This window comes from Myxine glutinosa, chromosome 3, assembly GCF_964187855.1.
Source record: "Myxine glutinosa chromosome 3, kmMyxGlut1.1, whole genome shotgun sequence".
Classification (NCBI taxonomy): domain Eukaryota; kingdom Metazoa; phylum Chordata; class Myxini; order Myxiniformes; family Myxinidae; genus Myxine; species Myxine glutinosa.
In genome coordinates this window covers 69,253,776-69,269,962 of record NC_136263.1, presented here as the reverse complement: position 1 = coordinate 69,269,962, position 16,187 = coordinate 69,253,776, and the positions used below count along the sequence as shown (strand labels likewise).

Genomic DNA, 16,187 nt, shown 5'->3' with positions numbered 1-16,187 from the left:
CAAATCTCACACTCTTACAATGTCTCTCCGAAAGGACCGACTGGACAACCCTCCCATCTACTTTCTCAACAATCCTCTCCAAGAAGTTCTGTCGCTCAAGCTTTTGGGTCTCACTATCTGCCATGATCTTTCTTGGGAAAACCACATTTCCAAGCTGGCCTCCAAAGCCAGTCGCCGACTGGGCATCCTCCGTCGTGCGAAGTCCTTCCTTGGCACACCTGAGCTCCTCACCACATACAAGGCTTTCATCCGCAGCTCAATGGAATACTGTTCCCCCCTCTGGGCTGGTGCTCCTGCCTCACACCTTGCTCGGCTTCACGCTGTTGAGGCCAAAGCTTTCAGAATCATTGGAATCTCCTGCGATGTAGTCAACGCCGAGGGCCTTTCACTCACTCACCGCAGACAGGTTGGTGGTCTTTCTGTCTTCTACCGACTCCTCTCCGGCCTTGCTCCCCCAGCTCTCTCTGTGCTCTGTCCCCCCAATATTCCTTCAGGTCGCACAAGATCTGCCTGCAACCCTCTTATGGTTAAACTGCCAAAGTCTAGGCTCTCTGCTCACCTTCACTCTTTCATTCCCCTTTTCTCCCGCCTCTGGAACAAACTCCCCCACTCCCTTCAATCCCACTCCTCCCTCCAGGTCTTTAAAACAGCTGTTCACCACCATCTCTTATCTTCCCCCATCGAAAACCTTGATCTTTTCTACCCCCGGTAATTCACCCCAGAGTCCTTGCAGTGTTCATATGTTTTAATCCTCTCCCACCTCCCCCCAAGTCCTCCCGATGTCCCTGCTCTCAAATGTTGTGTTTGTGTCCTTCCCCTTCTTCCCCCTCTCTTTTGTGTCCTGCCCCCTCTCTCCCCATCTTGTGTGCCGCTCCCCTTGTTTTTTGTGTTTTGTGTGTCGGTTTGTCTTTTTGTGTGATTAATGTTTGCTCTTTCACGAGCCTCGATCTTGTATACAAAAAAAAAAAAAAAAAAAAAAAAAAAAAATCTGACCCACCAGAAGAAAAATGTGAGTTACAGGCTGCCTGTACTACTTGAGAATGTTTGCTGGCTGTCAGAGGTTGCCAATACATATCTCTATCACATGATATGCATTGTATAAGAATTAACCCTTTTGTAACGTAAACATAAACTTTGATAAATGGTGCTATTTCAGAAAAGCTTTTTTTCCTTTGCAGCGGAAGACACATGCCACAAAATAAAGTAATCGAACATTTTCATCAGTATGAATATGATCTATCACCAACTACTTATTTCTTTAAGCCTAAATATCACTTAATTTACTAATTTCTTACAATATTCCCATGTCGTTAACCCACTAAGTCCTAAAACAACCACCTGTAGAGGGAGGGGGGGGGGGGGGTTCGGAACATCCTTAGTCCATTCAGCAAAAAGAAACTGCTGAATTTGCTCAGTTTTAGTAATAGTCTAGGTTTTTATATCCAAATGAAGGTATACTGCTGACTGTAGTCACTATTCCAAATCATGCCAATTTGATAATGGGAGAAGGAGTACATGTAGATGCCAGGAGTACATTTCCACGCAGCTATAAGTGTCACATATGAGTTCTGTTCGGTTTTAGATACAACCAGCTGTATTTTTACAGCAAACATTCTCGTCTCCCATACCTTGGCACTTGCAGAACTTGCAACAATGCAGGTCACTCTTTCGACATGCACATCTCTCTGTCGCACATTTCAAGCAAGTACAGTGCACAGCATATTCCTCGGGAATGGGTCTGATGGCCTTATCTGGATGGAGAAGTTCATCTTCCTCTTCAAATCCGTATAGGAGAGGATTCAACTCAGTCGTATTTGCAGAGAGAATTGATGTCATCACATATGTAGCATAATATGCCCTTAGAATATGGGCCTTTATGGCATGGCTTGTAGGTGGCAACTTCTCGAGTGGGGTTTTGCTGTGGTGATAATTATGATCCCTGAGTTCATCCATTGTTGTGCAGGTAGTTCCATTCTTTAGGACTTTCACTAGATATGATTCTGCTCTCTCAACTTCATCGTCAGAAGGTCCATTTTGGCTACAACCAAATCCTTGAAGGTTGTCTACTGGGTTTGCTTTAAGGGCCGCTTGCTTTGTGCCAACCTTGCTGGTGTAATCACACCCAGTGAGCGTATGCACAGTGGGAAGGACTTTGCATAGGTCAGGCCCTTTATCTGACGCAAGAGAATGTATTGGAATATATTTGGTAGAGTTTCCACTGCCAACTTTCAACCACAGTTCATAAAGGCCCTTTTCATGCAGTACATCCCAGTAAAAGAGCAACAGCACAAATACATCAGTGTCTGGGGATAACACCACTCGTCGTTGTATTCCGTGCTCCACAGCATGTAGGGCGTGGGGTATAATTCGTGTATCTGCTTCCTCTATATCAATGCAGAGTTCTGGAATGTCCCTGCAATAGCCATCACAACAGGAAAGACATGGGACTTCGACAGATTCACTTGAAAAGCCACTCACAAATACCTTCAGGCTTGAAGGGGTCTCTCGCGCATGCTTTATGGCTGTCTGGTGCAGTAAAATCTCAAGATTATGCTTGTTCCTGTTGGCTGGCCAGAACCGCACCATCTGAACTGGTAAAGGTGTATCTTCACTGATTGCATTCAGTTCAATCGGAGAGATGGTTTCTCGTCGCTTTCTTTCCGAGTTTTTGATTGAAATGTCAAAGTATGAATCAAAGATATAATCTATTCGATCAGCTCCCTTTGCAGATCTCTGTATGTAGTCTACAATGCCTCCACTAAATTCACCGAAGTTAGTAAATTCTTTGGCAGTCATCTTCCTTACATTAGCCATGACATCCGCTATATACCCAACCTGCATGTCTTTTGATCATCCAGAACATCAATTGAATATTTCTTTGCAATCTCATTCATCAGGTCACTTTTGGTGCTCTTTGACATAAGACCCTGGCTGTCAAAAAGCGAAGAAGATGACGTCAAGTCATATTCTAGAAGGTCTGTCATGGATCTCCCTCGGGCACGGGCAATTTCAATGACACGCTGCCTATGTTTATCTTCCCTCTGTGTTTGTGACTTTCCTGAAGCCTCTTGTCCTTTTGGGAGTGCGCGGATACTCTTGAAAGTTTTCAGATTTGTTCTGTGAATGGTCCGAAATATTTGAGCCGACGGCCTGAACAGTCGTTCAACAAACCGTTCTTTACGTAGTTTCTCATAGGCTGCGGTCCCAATTGCTTTTACCTGAAGCAGCTGATTCCAGATTTCGTCAGTCATTACTTCCGGTGTCATTATATTGTGAAGTATTTGCTGTGTGGCATCTTTCCTGAAAGGATTCTCCTTGTTTTCAATAACAGTTAGAATTGCTTGGACGTTTCTTTCCCCGGTTTCAGTCTCATATTTGCTGAAGGAGTTGTTTACATCTTGCTGGTACTGGGTTGTAACTCCACTTAGTTCTCTGAAAAGATTACTAATTGCCAGCATCTCATGGTAGATTATGTCCCACATTGCAACGTATTTCTTCTTCTTTGTGCTGCCTATTATCCCCGAGGTGCCTTTCTTGGACCTATTTATCGTTTGCTCCAGCGCCATGTCTGCTCCAGTTGCTCTAAAAGTCCCAGGTGTCCTCTTTACGGCAAAAGTGCCCTCTTGGAATGCTATGTGGATCTCAGGTGCTGTTTGTGGGAGTTTGCGCATGTCCTCAAGATAGAGGGAACCCCACCTGATGTAGTTGGTTGAGTCAAAAGCCATGAAAATTGGAAGCAATGCTTGCACAGTCTGAAGATGTAAATCCCAATTTCCTTCCCTGTCACTTCTGATGAGGTTTTCCAAATGAGTCGCAAGTGTGATAAATGTGTCCCAATATTTGAAGGTTTCACTGCATTTTCACCAACCTGTATGGTATGAATAATGTACACTTAGACGATGGAAAAACTGGAATTTCTGACATGTCTGAAATAGCACCATTTATCAAAGTTGATGTTTACGTTACAAAAGGGTTAATTCTTATACAATGCATATCATGTGATAGGGATATGTCTTGGCAACCTCTGACAGCCAGCAAACATTCTCAAGTAGTACAGGCAGCCTGTAACTCACATTTTTCTTCCGGTGGGTCAGATTTTAAGCAACCCCAGATTTCCATGACCTTTTGACCTCTGGACAGCAAATTTGCATAATAATCAGATAATTACATATTGTCACATGTAGAGTGAATAAAAACAAAAATTTTGAATGGTAGTTTGCAGTTATATCATGTATGGTTGTGGCGTTATAAGCATTTTAGTTCCCCCTACCCCAAATTTTTGGTCGCCTCATGAACGCAAAAGCTTGATATTGTGACGTCATTTTCTCAAATCCGACCAGGCTCCCAGATGTCCCAGAAAAAAGGGGCATGGATGAGTGGATTTGAGCAGTAATCATGGATTTTGGGAGTTTCACCAGAAGGGGGTTGATGGTGGACCACATGAGCCCTGCAGGAACCATGGGGGCATGGCATGGAAGGAGCAGAGGGTGCAAGACCAGAAGGGTGGCAGTAGAAGGCATAGAGACCACCGACCTGACAAAGTCCCATCGGCTCAGCTTCAACGAGGGAGATTCCAATAATCTTGTAGGCCTTGGTTTCCACGGCATCAAGCCAAGCAAGATGTAAGCAGGGGAGCCACACCAGAGGGGAGGGCAGTACTACATCAAGCTGCGGATTAAGGTCTTGTCGGTGGATAGGAGTTCAGGTTAGCCAAGGAAGGACTTTGTACGATGGAGGATGCCCAGTCGGCAGCTGGCTTTGGAGGCCAACCTTAAAATGTGGTTTGCCCAAAAAAGATCATGGCTGATGGTGAGACCCATGAGTTTGAATGGCTGAACGTACACGAGAGTGTTGTTAAGAAAGTACATCGCAGGGTTTGTCAGATGGTCCTTTTGGAGATAGATCGTGAGAGTGTGACGTTTGTCAGGATTGAAAGACATATTCCAAGTGTTGGACCAGCTTGTGATTTTGTCAAGGTCTGAAGAGAGGAAAGAAGCTGCAATCTGCTTATCTGCTGGGTGAGGGATGTCACGGCAAAGGGTGGAATCATCAGCAAAAATATAGAGCATTTTCCAGAGTCAGAGAGATCATTGATGAAGATCAGCAATAGGACTGGTCCCAGAACACAACCTTGGGGTACTCCAGCCTTGACAGGGAGAGGACATGAAAGGATTCCGTTGAGAGTCACACGTTGGCTACTGAAGTTGAGGAAGTCAGTAAGCCATGTGTGGAGTTAGCCTTGGATTCCATAAACAGAGTTTGGAGAGTAAAGCAGGAAGCCAGCCTTTATCAAAAGCACAATATGTCCAGAGAGACGGCCCTCATCTCATATCAGACAATGAGGGTCTCCATGCATTGTTGGGTGAGTAGAAGCATCATGTTCAAGGCGGAATGACCTCGTGTGAATCCAAATTGGTGATCCGAGATGAGGTTGTTCGAGAAAAAGGAAGGATTTCATATCAACTGAGATGATGGATTCCATCCATGGCCTTGCTGATTATTGGAAGTAAGCTGATCGGTCTGTAGTTGAGGGGATCCGTTTTTGCACCTTTTTGTGTAATGCAGTGATGTTTGTGGATTTCCAAGCAGATGAAAGATGACCTAGTGCAAATGACAAGGTGAAAAGGGCAGAGAGAAGATGTGCACCATAGCAGTTTTTGGACACGTGTGCCGATGCCCTCCAGTCAAGTTGCAAAATCGAAATTGAGGGTTGAAAGAACCTTCTCAGGTGTAAAGGTCCAGGAGCTGCAGGTGCAAAAGCAGAGTTAATCGGGTTATCTGACGTCCCGACAAGTACACCTTCATCATGACGACATAAACCGTGTCAAGAATCCCTCAATATGTCGAGGGTCATCTACCTCTCCCATATAAAACACAATGGCAGTTTGTGTGTTTGTACAGATAACGGTGCCCTTCATAATGTAGGTTTTAAAGGCTAATCTTTTACCTTGAATGTTTGTTCACTACAATCTATTTTTTGAGGATAGAACAAACTCGAAAAACATTTTCCATAAAAGAGTAATAATGTCTCTTCTATTGGGAGTGTAGACGGTGGCTTCCTAACTGAGCCTCAAGGGCGGTGTACAGAAGCGTTTTTTAAAATAATAATAAATACAAGGCGCAGGGAGGTGAAATTCGATGCACGTGAGGTATCGCCGGCATCATGGCCAAATTATAGATTCCTGCCTTAACCAGCAGAGGACATTGCATCAGCGGCACATCCGCGCCCTCAGCCAATGGCGCTCCACCGCAGCGTTGAGCTGCATTCAAATGAAGAAGAAGCTTCAGGCGTGCCGCTTTAGTGTTCCCAACTGAGCATCTGGCTCATGATTTTCGAATCGCGGGTTCAAGTCCATGTGCTGTGTCGATTTGTCAATCGTTTACTAATTTATTTGTAATGCATATATTTTACGACTCTTGCTATGCAGTGCACCATGTTGAGTACGCCAGGATTAATCGCATTAAAAAGACGATTTTATACCACCTACTTGTCGCCATACGTATATATATATATATATATATATTAAAAAATCAAGATCTATCTTACGACCAGAATGAAGTTTGTGAAGGTTGGCATCGGCCGTCTGGCCTAGCTGGCAGAATGATTGTATATATTAAACCACAGGCCACGCCCTGAGTGAGGCGGAGCTACAATTTTGGGGTGGGGTTACGACTGCTCGCTGGGCGTGGTTTCCTCTCGTCTTGAACCGAGCGACTTCGGTCATCGGTCTTGACTCTTGAATTTGAACGTTGTTGAACAGAAATCATAAAAGTGAACATCTCATGCTTTTTGATCGAACACGAACTTCGTTGCAGGGCACGATACCTCAGAAATTAGCGGTGTCAGGGGAGGGTGTGAGGTGTTCTTGTCTCGAACAACAAATCGAAGAGTTGTGCGTGTTGGGGTAAAGGAAGAACGGGAGCTGAAGGTGGGGGAAGGATTGCAGGGTTTGGTGAAGGTAGTGGAAAAGAGAGAGACAGTTAAAGCAAAAGATAGGAAGAGATAAATAAAGATGTCGTGCTATGAAGGGAAAACGGAGGAGAGGGCACACTTGGGAGTAAAGGTAAAGGTTAAATGTACAGGTAAATGGTGACACCGTAATTATATCGGGAAACACAGGGACGAATGTAAAGAAGGGACTTTGAGGAAATGGAGGGAAAGTTGAGTTGAGGTTGACACAGGTCGTGCGTGAGGGAGCAGTGCAGTTGTGCTGTAACCGGAGGAGGAGGGAGGAGAAGGAGGTGGAGGCGGGGGAGAAGGAGGTGGGCGGGCTGCTCGGCGGCGCGGCGCCATGGCGGGTAAGGCCCGCATCTTGGCTTGTGTGACGAGCTGCACGCACGGATAGCGAGGCGAGTCGGGACTTTAAACCGCTTGGCCGGGCTAACTGCGGGGCCCGTTCTTGGAGGGAGTCCGCAGGGCGACGACGCGTCCGGCTAAACTTTACGAGCCGAGGGGGATGAGGCCCAGTCGGGCAGGGAAAGCCGGCGTGTGCAGGGACAAGCATGGTGGGTCGAGGAGCTCGATAACCAACCCTAACCCGTCCAACACGGCTCCGCGCACCGGTCGCCCTTAGCTCGTACGTCGCGCTCTCTCAGAATGGGCACTTGGGCCCCGTAGTCGGACTGGACACGTGAACGCCATTATTCGTTAACAAGCCGGGCCGGGCCGGGCCGAGCCTCCCTCTCGGACTCGTCGGGCGTTAAGTTGAGGAAGCAAATGATTGAACCTTTTCATGCATAACCAGGTTGGTGTTGGATTATTCATTTAATCATGAGATTGCATCGCTACGTTAGGGGAGTACTCGTTGTAGGGTAAAGTAGTCGTAGTTGTAGTAGTAGTTGACTTGGTGTCCTTTTGGACATCCCTCCATTGTGTTAGAGAAGGGGCTTTCGGGTCGCCCAGCGGGTGTTGGCAGCACGTACAGGTGCGGGACCACACCCGGGGTAGAGGGGGGCGGGGGGCATCCTCTGCTGTTCAAAATTCCTCCCTTTTCTAATTCGATATATATTTTTCATTTCTCCTTCTCTGCGGCCTTCCCTGGCATCCCACATCCCTCCCCCCTTCCCAAAATGCAGTCGGTCCCTCCACTCCTGAAGCCGGTCCGGTTCACCATGAGTTGTTGCTCTTCGCTTTCGACGGACGGGACGGGCGTGGTGGCGGCGACACTCTTAGTCTTAGGCCCCGGTAAATAGCTGGGGCGGAGGTTGGGGTTTAATGGGTTCGTGCTTGTTTGTTTGGGTTCGGGTTGTGTGGGAAGTGTCCTCATTAATGCTGGGATCGGTATGAATGGGTGAGGTCGGACAAGGATGGGCTGTAATCACCTGGCTGCTCCTCCCGCCTTTGCCCCTGCAGTGCGTTTTTGCTGCAGCTGTAGGAGTGTAGGTTCTTTTATCTTCACCATAAATATCTATTTACATGACAAAGGTTCCTTCATTGCAGCTTCAGCACTCGACTTGTACTTTGCTCCAGTGTCATCTCACCTCGACTCTGCGAGTACTTTAACTTTTGATGGTTAGCCCCTTCCCTCCTCACCATCCCTATCCCTCCCACTTTACCGACCCTCCCGCATTCCGCACCGACCCCCTCCCCACTTTCCCCACCACCCCTCCCACTTTCCTCACCGACCCTCCCGCTTTCCTCACCCCCACTTTCCTCACCACTCCTCCCTCTTTCTTCACCACTCCTCCCTCTTTCCTCACAGATCCTCCCACTTTCCTCACCCCCACTTTCCTCACCGACCCTCCCACTTCTCCTCACCGACCCTCCCACCCTCCTCACCGACCCCCTCGCTTTCTTTACCGACCCTCCCACTTTCCTCACCACTCCTCCCTCTTTCCTCACAGATCCTCCCACTTTCCTCACCCCCACTTTCCTCACCGACCCTCCCACTTCTCCTCACCGACCCTCCCACCCTCCTCACCGACCCCCTCACTTTCCTCACCGACCCTACCACTTTCCTCATCACCCACCCACTTTCCTCACCACCCTCCCACTTTCCTCACCACCCTCCCACTTTCCTGACCGACCCTCCCACTTACCTGACCGACCCTCCCACTTTCCTGACCGACCCTCCCACTTTCCTCACCGACCCTCCCACTTCTCCTCACCGACCCTCCCACCCTCCTCACCGACCCCCTCACTTTCCTCACCGACCCTACCACTTTCCTCATCACCCACCCACTTTCCTCACCACCCTCCCACTTTCCTCACCACCCTCCCACTTCCCTCACCGACCCTCCCACTTCCCTCACCGACCCTCCCACTTCCCTCACCGACCCTCCCACTTCCCTCACCGACCCTCCCACTTCCCTCACCGACCCACCCACTTCCCTCACCGACCCACCCACTTTCCTCACCGATCCTCCCACTTTCCTCACCGATCCTCCCACTTTCCTCACCGATCCTCCCACTTTCCTCACCGACCCTGCCACTTTTCTCACCACACCTCCCACTTTTCTCACCACACCTCCCACTTTTCTCACCACACCTCCCACTTTTCTCACCGTACCTCCCACTTTCCTCACCGCACCTCCCACTTTCCTCACCGCACCTCCCACTTTCCTCACCGCACCTCCCACTTTCCTCATCACTCCTCCCACTTTTCTCACTGTCCCCCCAACTTTCTTTACCGACCCTCCCACTTTCCACACCACCCCCACTTTATTTACCGACCCTCTCACTTTCCTCACCACCCCTCCCACTTTCTTCACCGCCCCTTCCACTTTCCTCACCGACCCTCCCACTTTCCTCACAGACGCTCCCACATTCCTCACAGACCCTCCCACTTTCCTCACAGACCCTCCCACTTTCCTCACCGACCTCCCACTTTCCTCGCCGGCCATCCCACTTTCTTCACCGACCCTCCACTTTCTTCACCACCCCTTCCACTTTCCTCATAGACCCTCCCACTCACCTCACCGACCCTCCCATCTTCCTCACCGACCCTCCCATCTTCCTCACCGACCCTCCCACCTTCCTCACGGACCCCCCACCTTCCTCACGGACCCCCACCTTCCTCACGGACCTCCCACCTTCCTCACTGACCATCCCACCTTCCTCACTGACCATCCCACCTTCCTCACTGACCATCCCACCTTCCTCACTGACCCTCCCACCTTCCTCACAAACCCTCCCCCTTTCTTACCAACCATCCCACTCTCCATACAAACCCTCCAACTTTCCTTACGAACCCTCCCACATGCCTCACTAACCCTCCCACATGCCTTACCAACCCTCCCACTTTCCTCACCGACCCTCCCACCTTCCTCACGGACCCTCCCGCCTTCCTCACGGACCCTCCCGCCTTCCCCACGGACCCTCCCGCCTTCCTCACGGACCATCCCACCTTCCTCACGGACCATCCCACCTTCCTCACGGACCATCCCACCTTCCTCATTGACCCTCCCACCTTTCTCACCAACCCTCCCACTTCCCTCACGGACCATCCCGTGGTCCTCACTGACCCTCCCACATTCCTCACCGATCCTCTCACTTTCCTCACCACCCCTCCCACTTTCCTCACTGACCCTCCCACTTTCCTCACCCCCACTTTATTTGCTGATCCTCCCACTGTCCTCACCACCTTCCCACTTTCTTCACCGACCCTCCCGCATTCCTCACCAAGCCTCCCACTTCCCTCACGGACCATCCCATGGTCCTCACTGACCCTCCCACATTCCTCACCGACCCTCCCACTTTCCTCACAACCTCACACTTTCCTCACGGACCCTCCCACTTTCCTCACCGACCCTCCCACTTTCCTCACCGATCCTCCCACTTTCCTCACAGATCCTCCCACTTTCCTCACCGATCCTCCCACTTTCCTCACCGATCCTCCCATTTTCCTCACTGACCCTCCCACTTTCCTCATCAACCCTCCCACTTTCCTCACCGATCCTCCCACTTTCCTCACCAACCCTCCCACTTTCCTCACCGACCCTCCCACTTTCCTCACTGACCCCTCACTTTCTTTACCGTCTCCCACTTTCCTCGTCGGCCATTCCACTTTCTTCACCGACCCTCCACTTTCTTCACAGACCCTCCCACTTTCCTCACGGACCCTCCCACGTTCCTCACGGACCCTCCCACTTTCCTCACGGACCCTCCCACTTTCCTCACGGACCCTCCCACTTTCCTCACGGACCCTCCCACTTTCCTCACGGACCCTCCCACCTTCCTCACGGACAATTTCACCTTCCTCACTAACTATCTCACCTTCCTCATGGACCCTCCCACTTTCCTCACAGACCCTCCCACTCTCTTCCCAACCATCCCACTCTCCATACAAACCCTCCAACTTTCCTTACGAACTCTCCCATTTTCCTCAGCGACACTCCCACATGCATCACTAACCCTCCCACATGCCTCACCAACCCTCCCACATGTCTCACCAACCCTCCCACATGTCTCACCAACCCTCCCACATGTCTCACCAACCCTCCCACATGCTTCACCAACCCTCCCACATGCCTCACTAGCCCTCTCACATTCCTCAACAATGCTCCGGCTTTCCTCATGGACACTGGCTTTCGTCACGGACCTTAGCTTGCTTTGCCCCCCTACATTGCTTGATCGTTCGCTTAATCCCCCCTCCCACACCGCTTCATCACTTGCTTAACTACCCCCCCCCCCCCCCCCCAGCACCGCTCAACCGCTCGCTTAACACCTCCTCCGCACACTGCTCAATCACTTGCTTAACCCCCCATACTGCTCCATCGCTCACTTAATCCCCCGCACCACTCCATCGCCCGCTTAACCCCTCGCAGCTCTCAATCATTTGCTTAACCCCCTGCACCACGACATCACTCGCTTCACCCTCCCTCCCCACCCCATGTCACACCGTTCAATCGCTCACTAAACCCCCACCCCACACCACTCAATCGCCTGCTTACCCCCCCCCCCCCATCCCCCCAGCCACACCGCTTGCTCGCTAACCCCCACACCATACCGCTTGCTCGCTAAACCACCACACCACTTGCTTGCTGAACCCCCACACCACTTGGTCGCTAAACCCCCACACCACTCGCTCGCTAAACCCCCACACCGCTCGCTCGCTAAACCCCCACACCGCTCGCTCACTAAACCCCACACCACTTGTTTCCTAAACCCCACAGCACTCACTCGCTAAACCCTCACACCCCTCGCTCGCTAAACCCCCACACCGCTCGCTCACTAAACCCCACACCACTTGTTTCCTAAACCCCACACCACTCACTCGCTAAACCCCCACACCGCTCGCTCGGTAAACCCCCACACCGCTCGCTCGCTAAACCCCCACACCGCTCGCTCACTAAACCCCCACACCGCTCGCTCGCCTAAACCTCCACACCACTCGTTCTTTAAACCCCCACACTGCTCCCTTGCTAACCCCCCCCCCCACGCCACCTCCTCACACACCCTCACTTCCCACCCCTCCCTCTCTCACCAACTACTTCTCCCTCACTCACCAAATCCTCCACCCCCCCCCCCTCCGCACCCCTACCTCGCTTGCTAAACTCTCCCCACCCCTACTTCGCTCATTAAATCCTCCCCATCCCTACTTCGCTCATTAAATCCTCCCCAGCCCTACTTCGCTAGCTAAACCCTCCCCTCCCCTCCCCACCTCCACCTCACTTGCTAAAACTTCCCCTCCCCACCCCACCTCTACCTCACTCGCTAAATCCTCCCTTCCTCACCCCAACTCTACCTCACTTGCTCAACCCTCCCCTCCCAACCCCACCTCTACCTCTCTCGCTAAACCCATCCCTCCCCACCCCTCACACACTTGCCAACACACCCCTCTCCAGTCTTCCCTCGCTCAACAATCCCTCCCCACCCTTTCACCCCACCATCCTACCTCACCTAATCTCCCACCCCTCCCCCACCTCCAACCCCCACACTCTTTGAGGGGCTGTTGGTGCTGTGAGAGGAGGTACCACTCCATGCCTTTCTCATTGGCATGTCCTTGTGCTCTTTGCCCCGGTGTATGCTGCCGCACGCAGGACTGTGTGGGAACGATGCGCAGTGGTGTCTGGCACAGGTGAAAGGAGCCATTGATGATGATATTGCCGAAGGTGAGATCGAGAGAAGTGCCTTCTCTTTTGCTCTTAACCACCATGCATCATTTCCATGTTATATCGACCGATTAGCGGTGGAAGTGCATTTTCCTCATGCCTCTGCTTTTCGCTCCTGTGTAATGCACGGATATGCTGCCTTTCCTTGATGGATTGATCGAGGGATTTTTGATCAAAGCGTTGTCATTTGAGACATCCCAAATATATTTGATTTTCAAATTGCTTCCTGTGCTGTCGGACACATTTTCTGCGTGACATTTCTCAGCGAAAGACTTAAGTGACCTAATTCGCTATTATGTGCAAGATCACGATGGTGTGTACCTATATGTGTGTGTATGCGTCTGTCCTATTTTGATTTTTGTTTTTGATTCCCATTTGTTTTGTGTAACCGTTGGACTTTGATCTGTAAATCGCCACCATTAACCACACAACACAATGCATACCTGGGCCTTTGCTAAGCATCCAGTGATGCTTTTTGCCTCAAACTGAGAATTATTATTGAATTTCGTGACCACCACCTCTCTTTGGCACAAAAATCTAACCTGAACGTAGTCGGACTGCCTTGCATCAGTTCACCCGCCTTGAGTGGTGCCAGGGACGGCCAGCTTGGTTTTTGGCATGGCAAAAGCCCCCCACGGTGGCTGAGAAACCTTTTTTTGGTTTTGAGAGATTTTGCGGTTTTGTGACGAGCTTTCCTGAATTTGTGGTGGCTTTCGTTTTCCAAAAGAAAGAGAAAAAAAAAATCTAATTTTTTTTACTCCTTTTCCACAAACATTGTTTTTACTTCTTGCATAATACTTGAATGGTCAAACAAGTTTATAAAGACTAATCTTGGGACCAGTATTGGAGACCAGAGCATCCAAGATTTGATCACTATTCTTATATAATTGCTCGACTTTTATTATATTGTATGATGTTATATTATACAGTATTTTGTACAAGTAAAAGCCCGTGGTTAAACTACCACGATATAAAAAGAAGAAGAAAAAAGGAAGCCTGAAGTTTATTCTTGCACTGGTTGAAAGAGCTAAAAAAAAAAAATGGTTGTTTATTTCTTAAGAGCAAAGAAAATGTTTTTTTTTTACAGAAGTGATCGAGGCAGCAGTCTGTTACCTGTAACACCACTTGGGTTCAATTTCTGTGTCATTGCAAAAATGATAATTTTCCCTTCGGTTCGGTTGAATTTGAAGCAACTTTTTTTTGTTTAAGATTTTTTTTTTCTCCAAGGAGCATTTCTATGTTTCTGGGTGAGATAGACAGACAGTATGAACCTATTATGTACAGGTAGTGGCCAAAAATAAATATGAACACACCAATGTAAAGTCACTTAATAGAGTGTTGGGCCACCACCTGCGGCTTGTACGTGCCATAGTATTGAGTCCACCAGCGTCTGGAATTCTGCAAGAAGGATGCGGCACCATTCTTCCATGAGAAAGTCAATCAGCACACACCTGTTTGATGGAAGTGGAAAACGATCTCGGGCGTCGTTCCAGAACATCCCATAAATGCTCGATTGGGTTTAGATCTGGTGTTTAAGAAGGCCATGACATAACATCAGTAACATAAGTAACATACGTAACATAAGTAACATCAGTGTCATGCTCATCAAACCATTGGGCGACTACACTTGCTCTGTGAATGGGGGCATTGGAGGTTCTCTTGCAGACATTCTAGCCACAATTATAATAGGCAACGAGGCCTGCGTCACATTGCTATATATGACCCTAAGCATGCTGGAATGTTATTTGCCTAATTAACACATGGGCCACACCTGTGTGTAAGCCGTTATTTATCCCTCATTTACCCAGCTGTTTCCATTTTTTTGTCCGCTACCTGTATTCTTGGGTAAAATGCCAGGGGCATAGAAAAGGCCCTTTTATATAAGGGTATGTGCCATGTGGCAAAGTATAGAAAAGAAGGGACATTCCATAGCTTGTAGAAAATGCCAAACAATACAAAATATAGGGGCATTCAAAAAATCTCGTGTGCATGCTGGACTACCCTTGTGTTCTGAGGAGGAACCAAGTAATGCTCTAGAAAAGTTAATATAAAGGGACGCCCTACCTACATCTGGCAAATAAAATACATTTACTTCTTCATGTAGCTGTATGAATCAAATTTTCACAAGATTCATTTTAAATACGAACAAAATGCATTTGTTCATCGTACAAGACTTTATTGAAGATGATATAAAAGACTTGGAAAAAGTAAGGGGAAAAAAATATTCAACCCAGACTGGATTTGAACCCACAATCACCAGCTTGGGAGTCTGATGCTTTATCCATTAGCTCATTGAGCCAATAAATTAGAAGAAATAAATAAAAAATTTTTAAAGGGGTATAAACTGTGTACGTATACATATTTATATATACAATATACCAGCAGAAGCCGAGAAACGAATTTTCAGTCCCCATGTTAAAGTTGCATACAGAGAACCGTCTCAAAAAAAGGAAGGGGCGCTTTGTGCCTCCTCCCTTGATTTCCATACAATAAGCAATTTGATGTGGTACAATATTCATAATGACGTTGAAATTCAGGTTTAAGAATATTTACGTTTTAAATATGAATAAAAAGTAATTTCCTCATTGTACAAGATGTTCATTTGTTCATGATTCAAGACGATATAAAAGACTTGAAAACGTAAGGGGAAAAAATATTCAACCCAGATGGGATTCCAACCCACAATCCCCAGCTTAGGAGTCTGATGCTTTATCCATTGGGCCATTAGGCCATTGGGCCAGCATGTCAGATAAAGTGTGTATATATATATATATACATACACACACACACATATATATATATATATGTGTGTGTTTATATATATTTATTTATGTATATATACAGTATATATATATATATGTATATGTATATATATATATATATATATATATATATATATATATATATAATATATATCTATATATATATATATAATATATATCTATAATATTGTTATGAATTTGGTAGAGCAATATCTAGAGCTAGGTAGATCTGAATAGGTAGGTATTCGGCTGTCGTGACAGGGACTCTACATGTAATAAGTTCTCGATGTTTAGGCGTTTGTCGGGGTAAGATGTATGATTGTGGATCTACCTGGAGGTCCGAGTGTTAAATAGTGAGGGATTAAAGGTAAC

The 16,187-nt window shown here is 48.2% G+C and overlaps 1 protein-coding gene across 1 annotated transcript in view; it reads left to right on the top strand.

Moving 5' to 3' along the window:
- The first annotated feature begins 3,564 nt into the window (after nt 1-3,564).
- LOC137423461 (uncharacterized) overlaps nt 3,565-16,187 on the top strand; it is a 97,867-nt gene continuing 85,244 nt past the window's right edge. Inside the window, exons 1-4 of the mRNA XM_078773575.1 lie at nt 3,565-3,646; nt 6,861-6,929; nt 8,441-8,512; nt 12,982-13,053. Of these exons, the coding sequence (XP_078629701.1) occupies nt 3,565-3,646; nt 6,861-6,929; nt 8,441-8,512; nt 12,982-13,053 (295 nt within the window). The remainder of the gene's footprint in view (nt 3,647-6,860; nt 6,930-8,440; nt 8,513-12,981; nt 13,054-16,187) is intronic.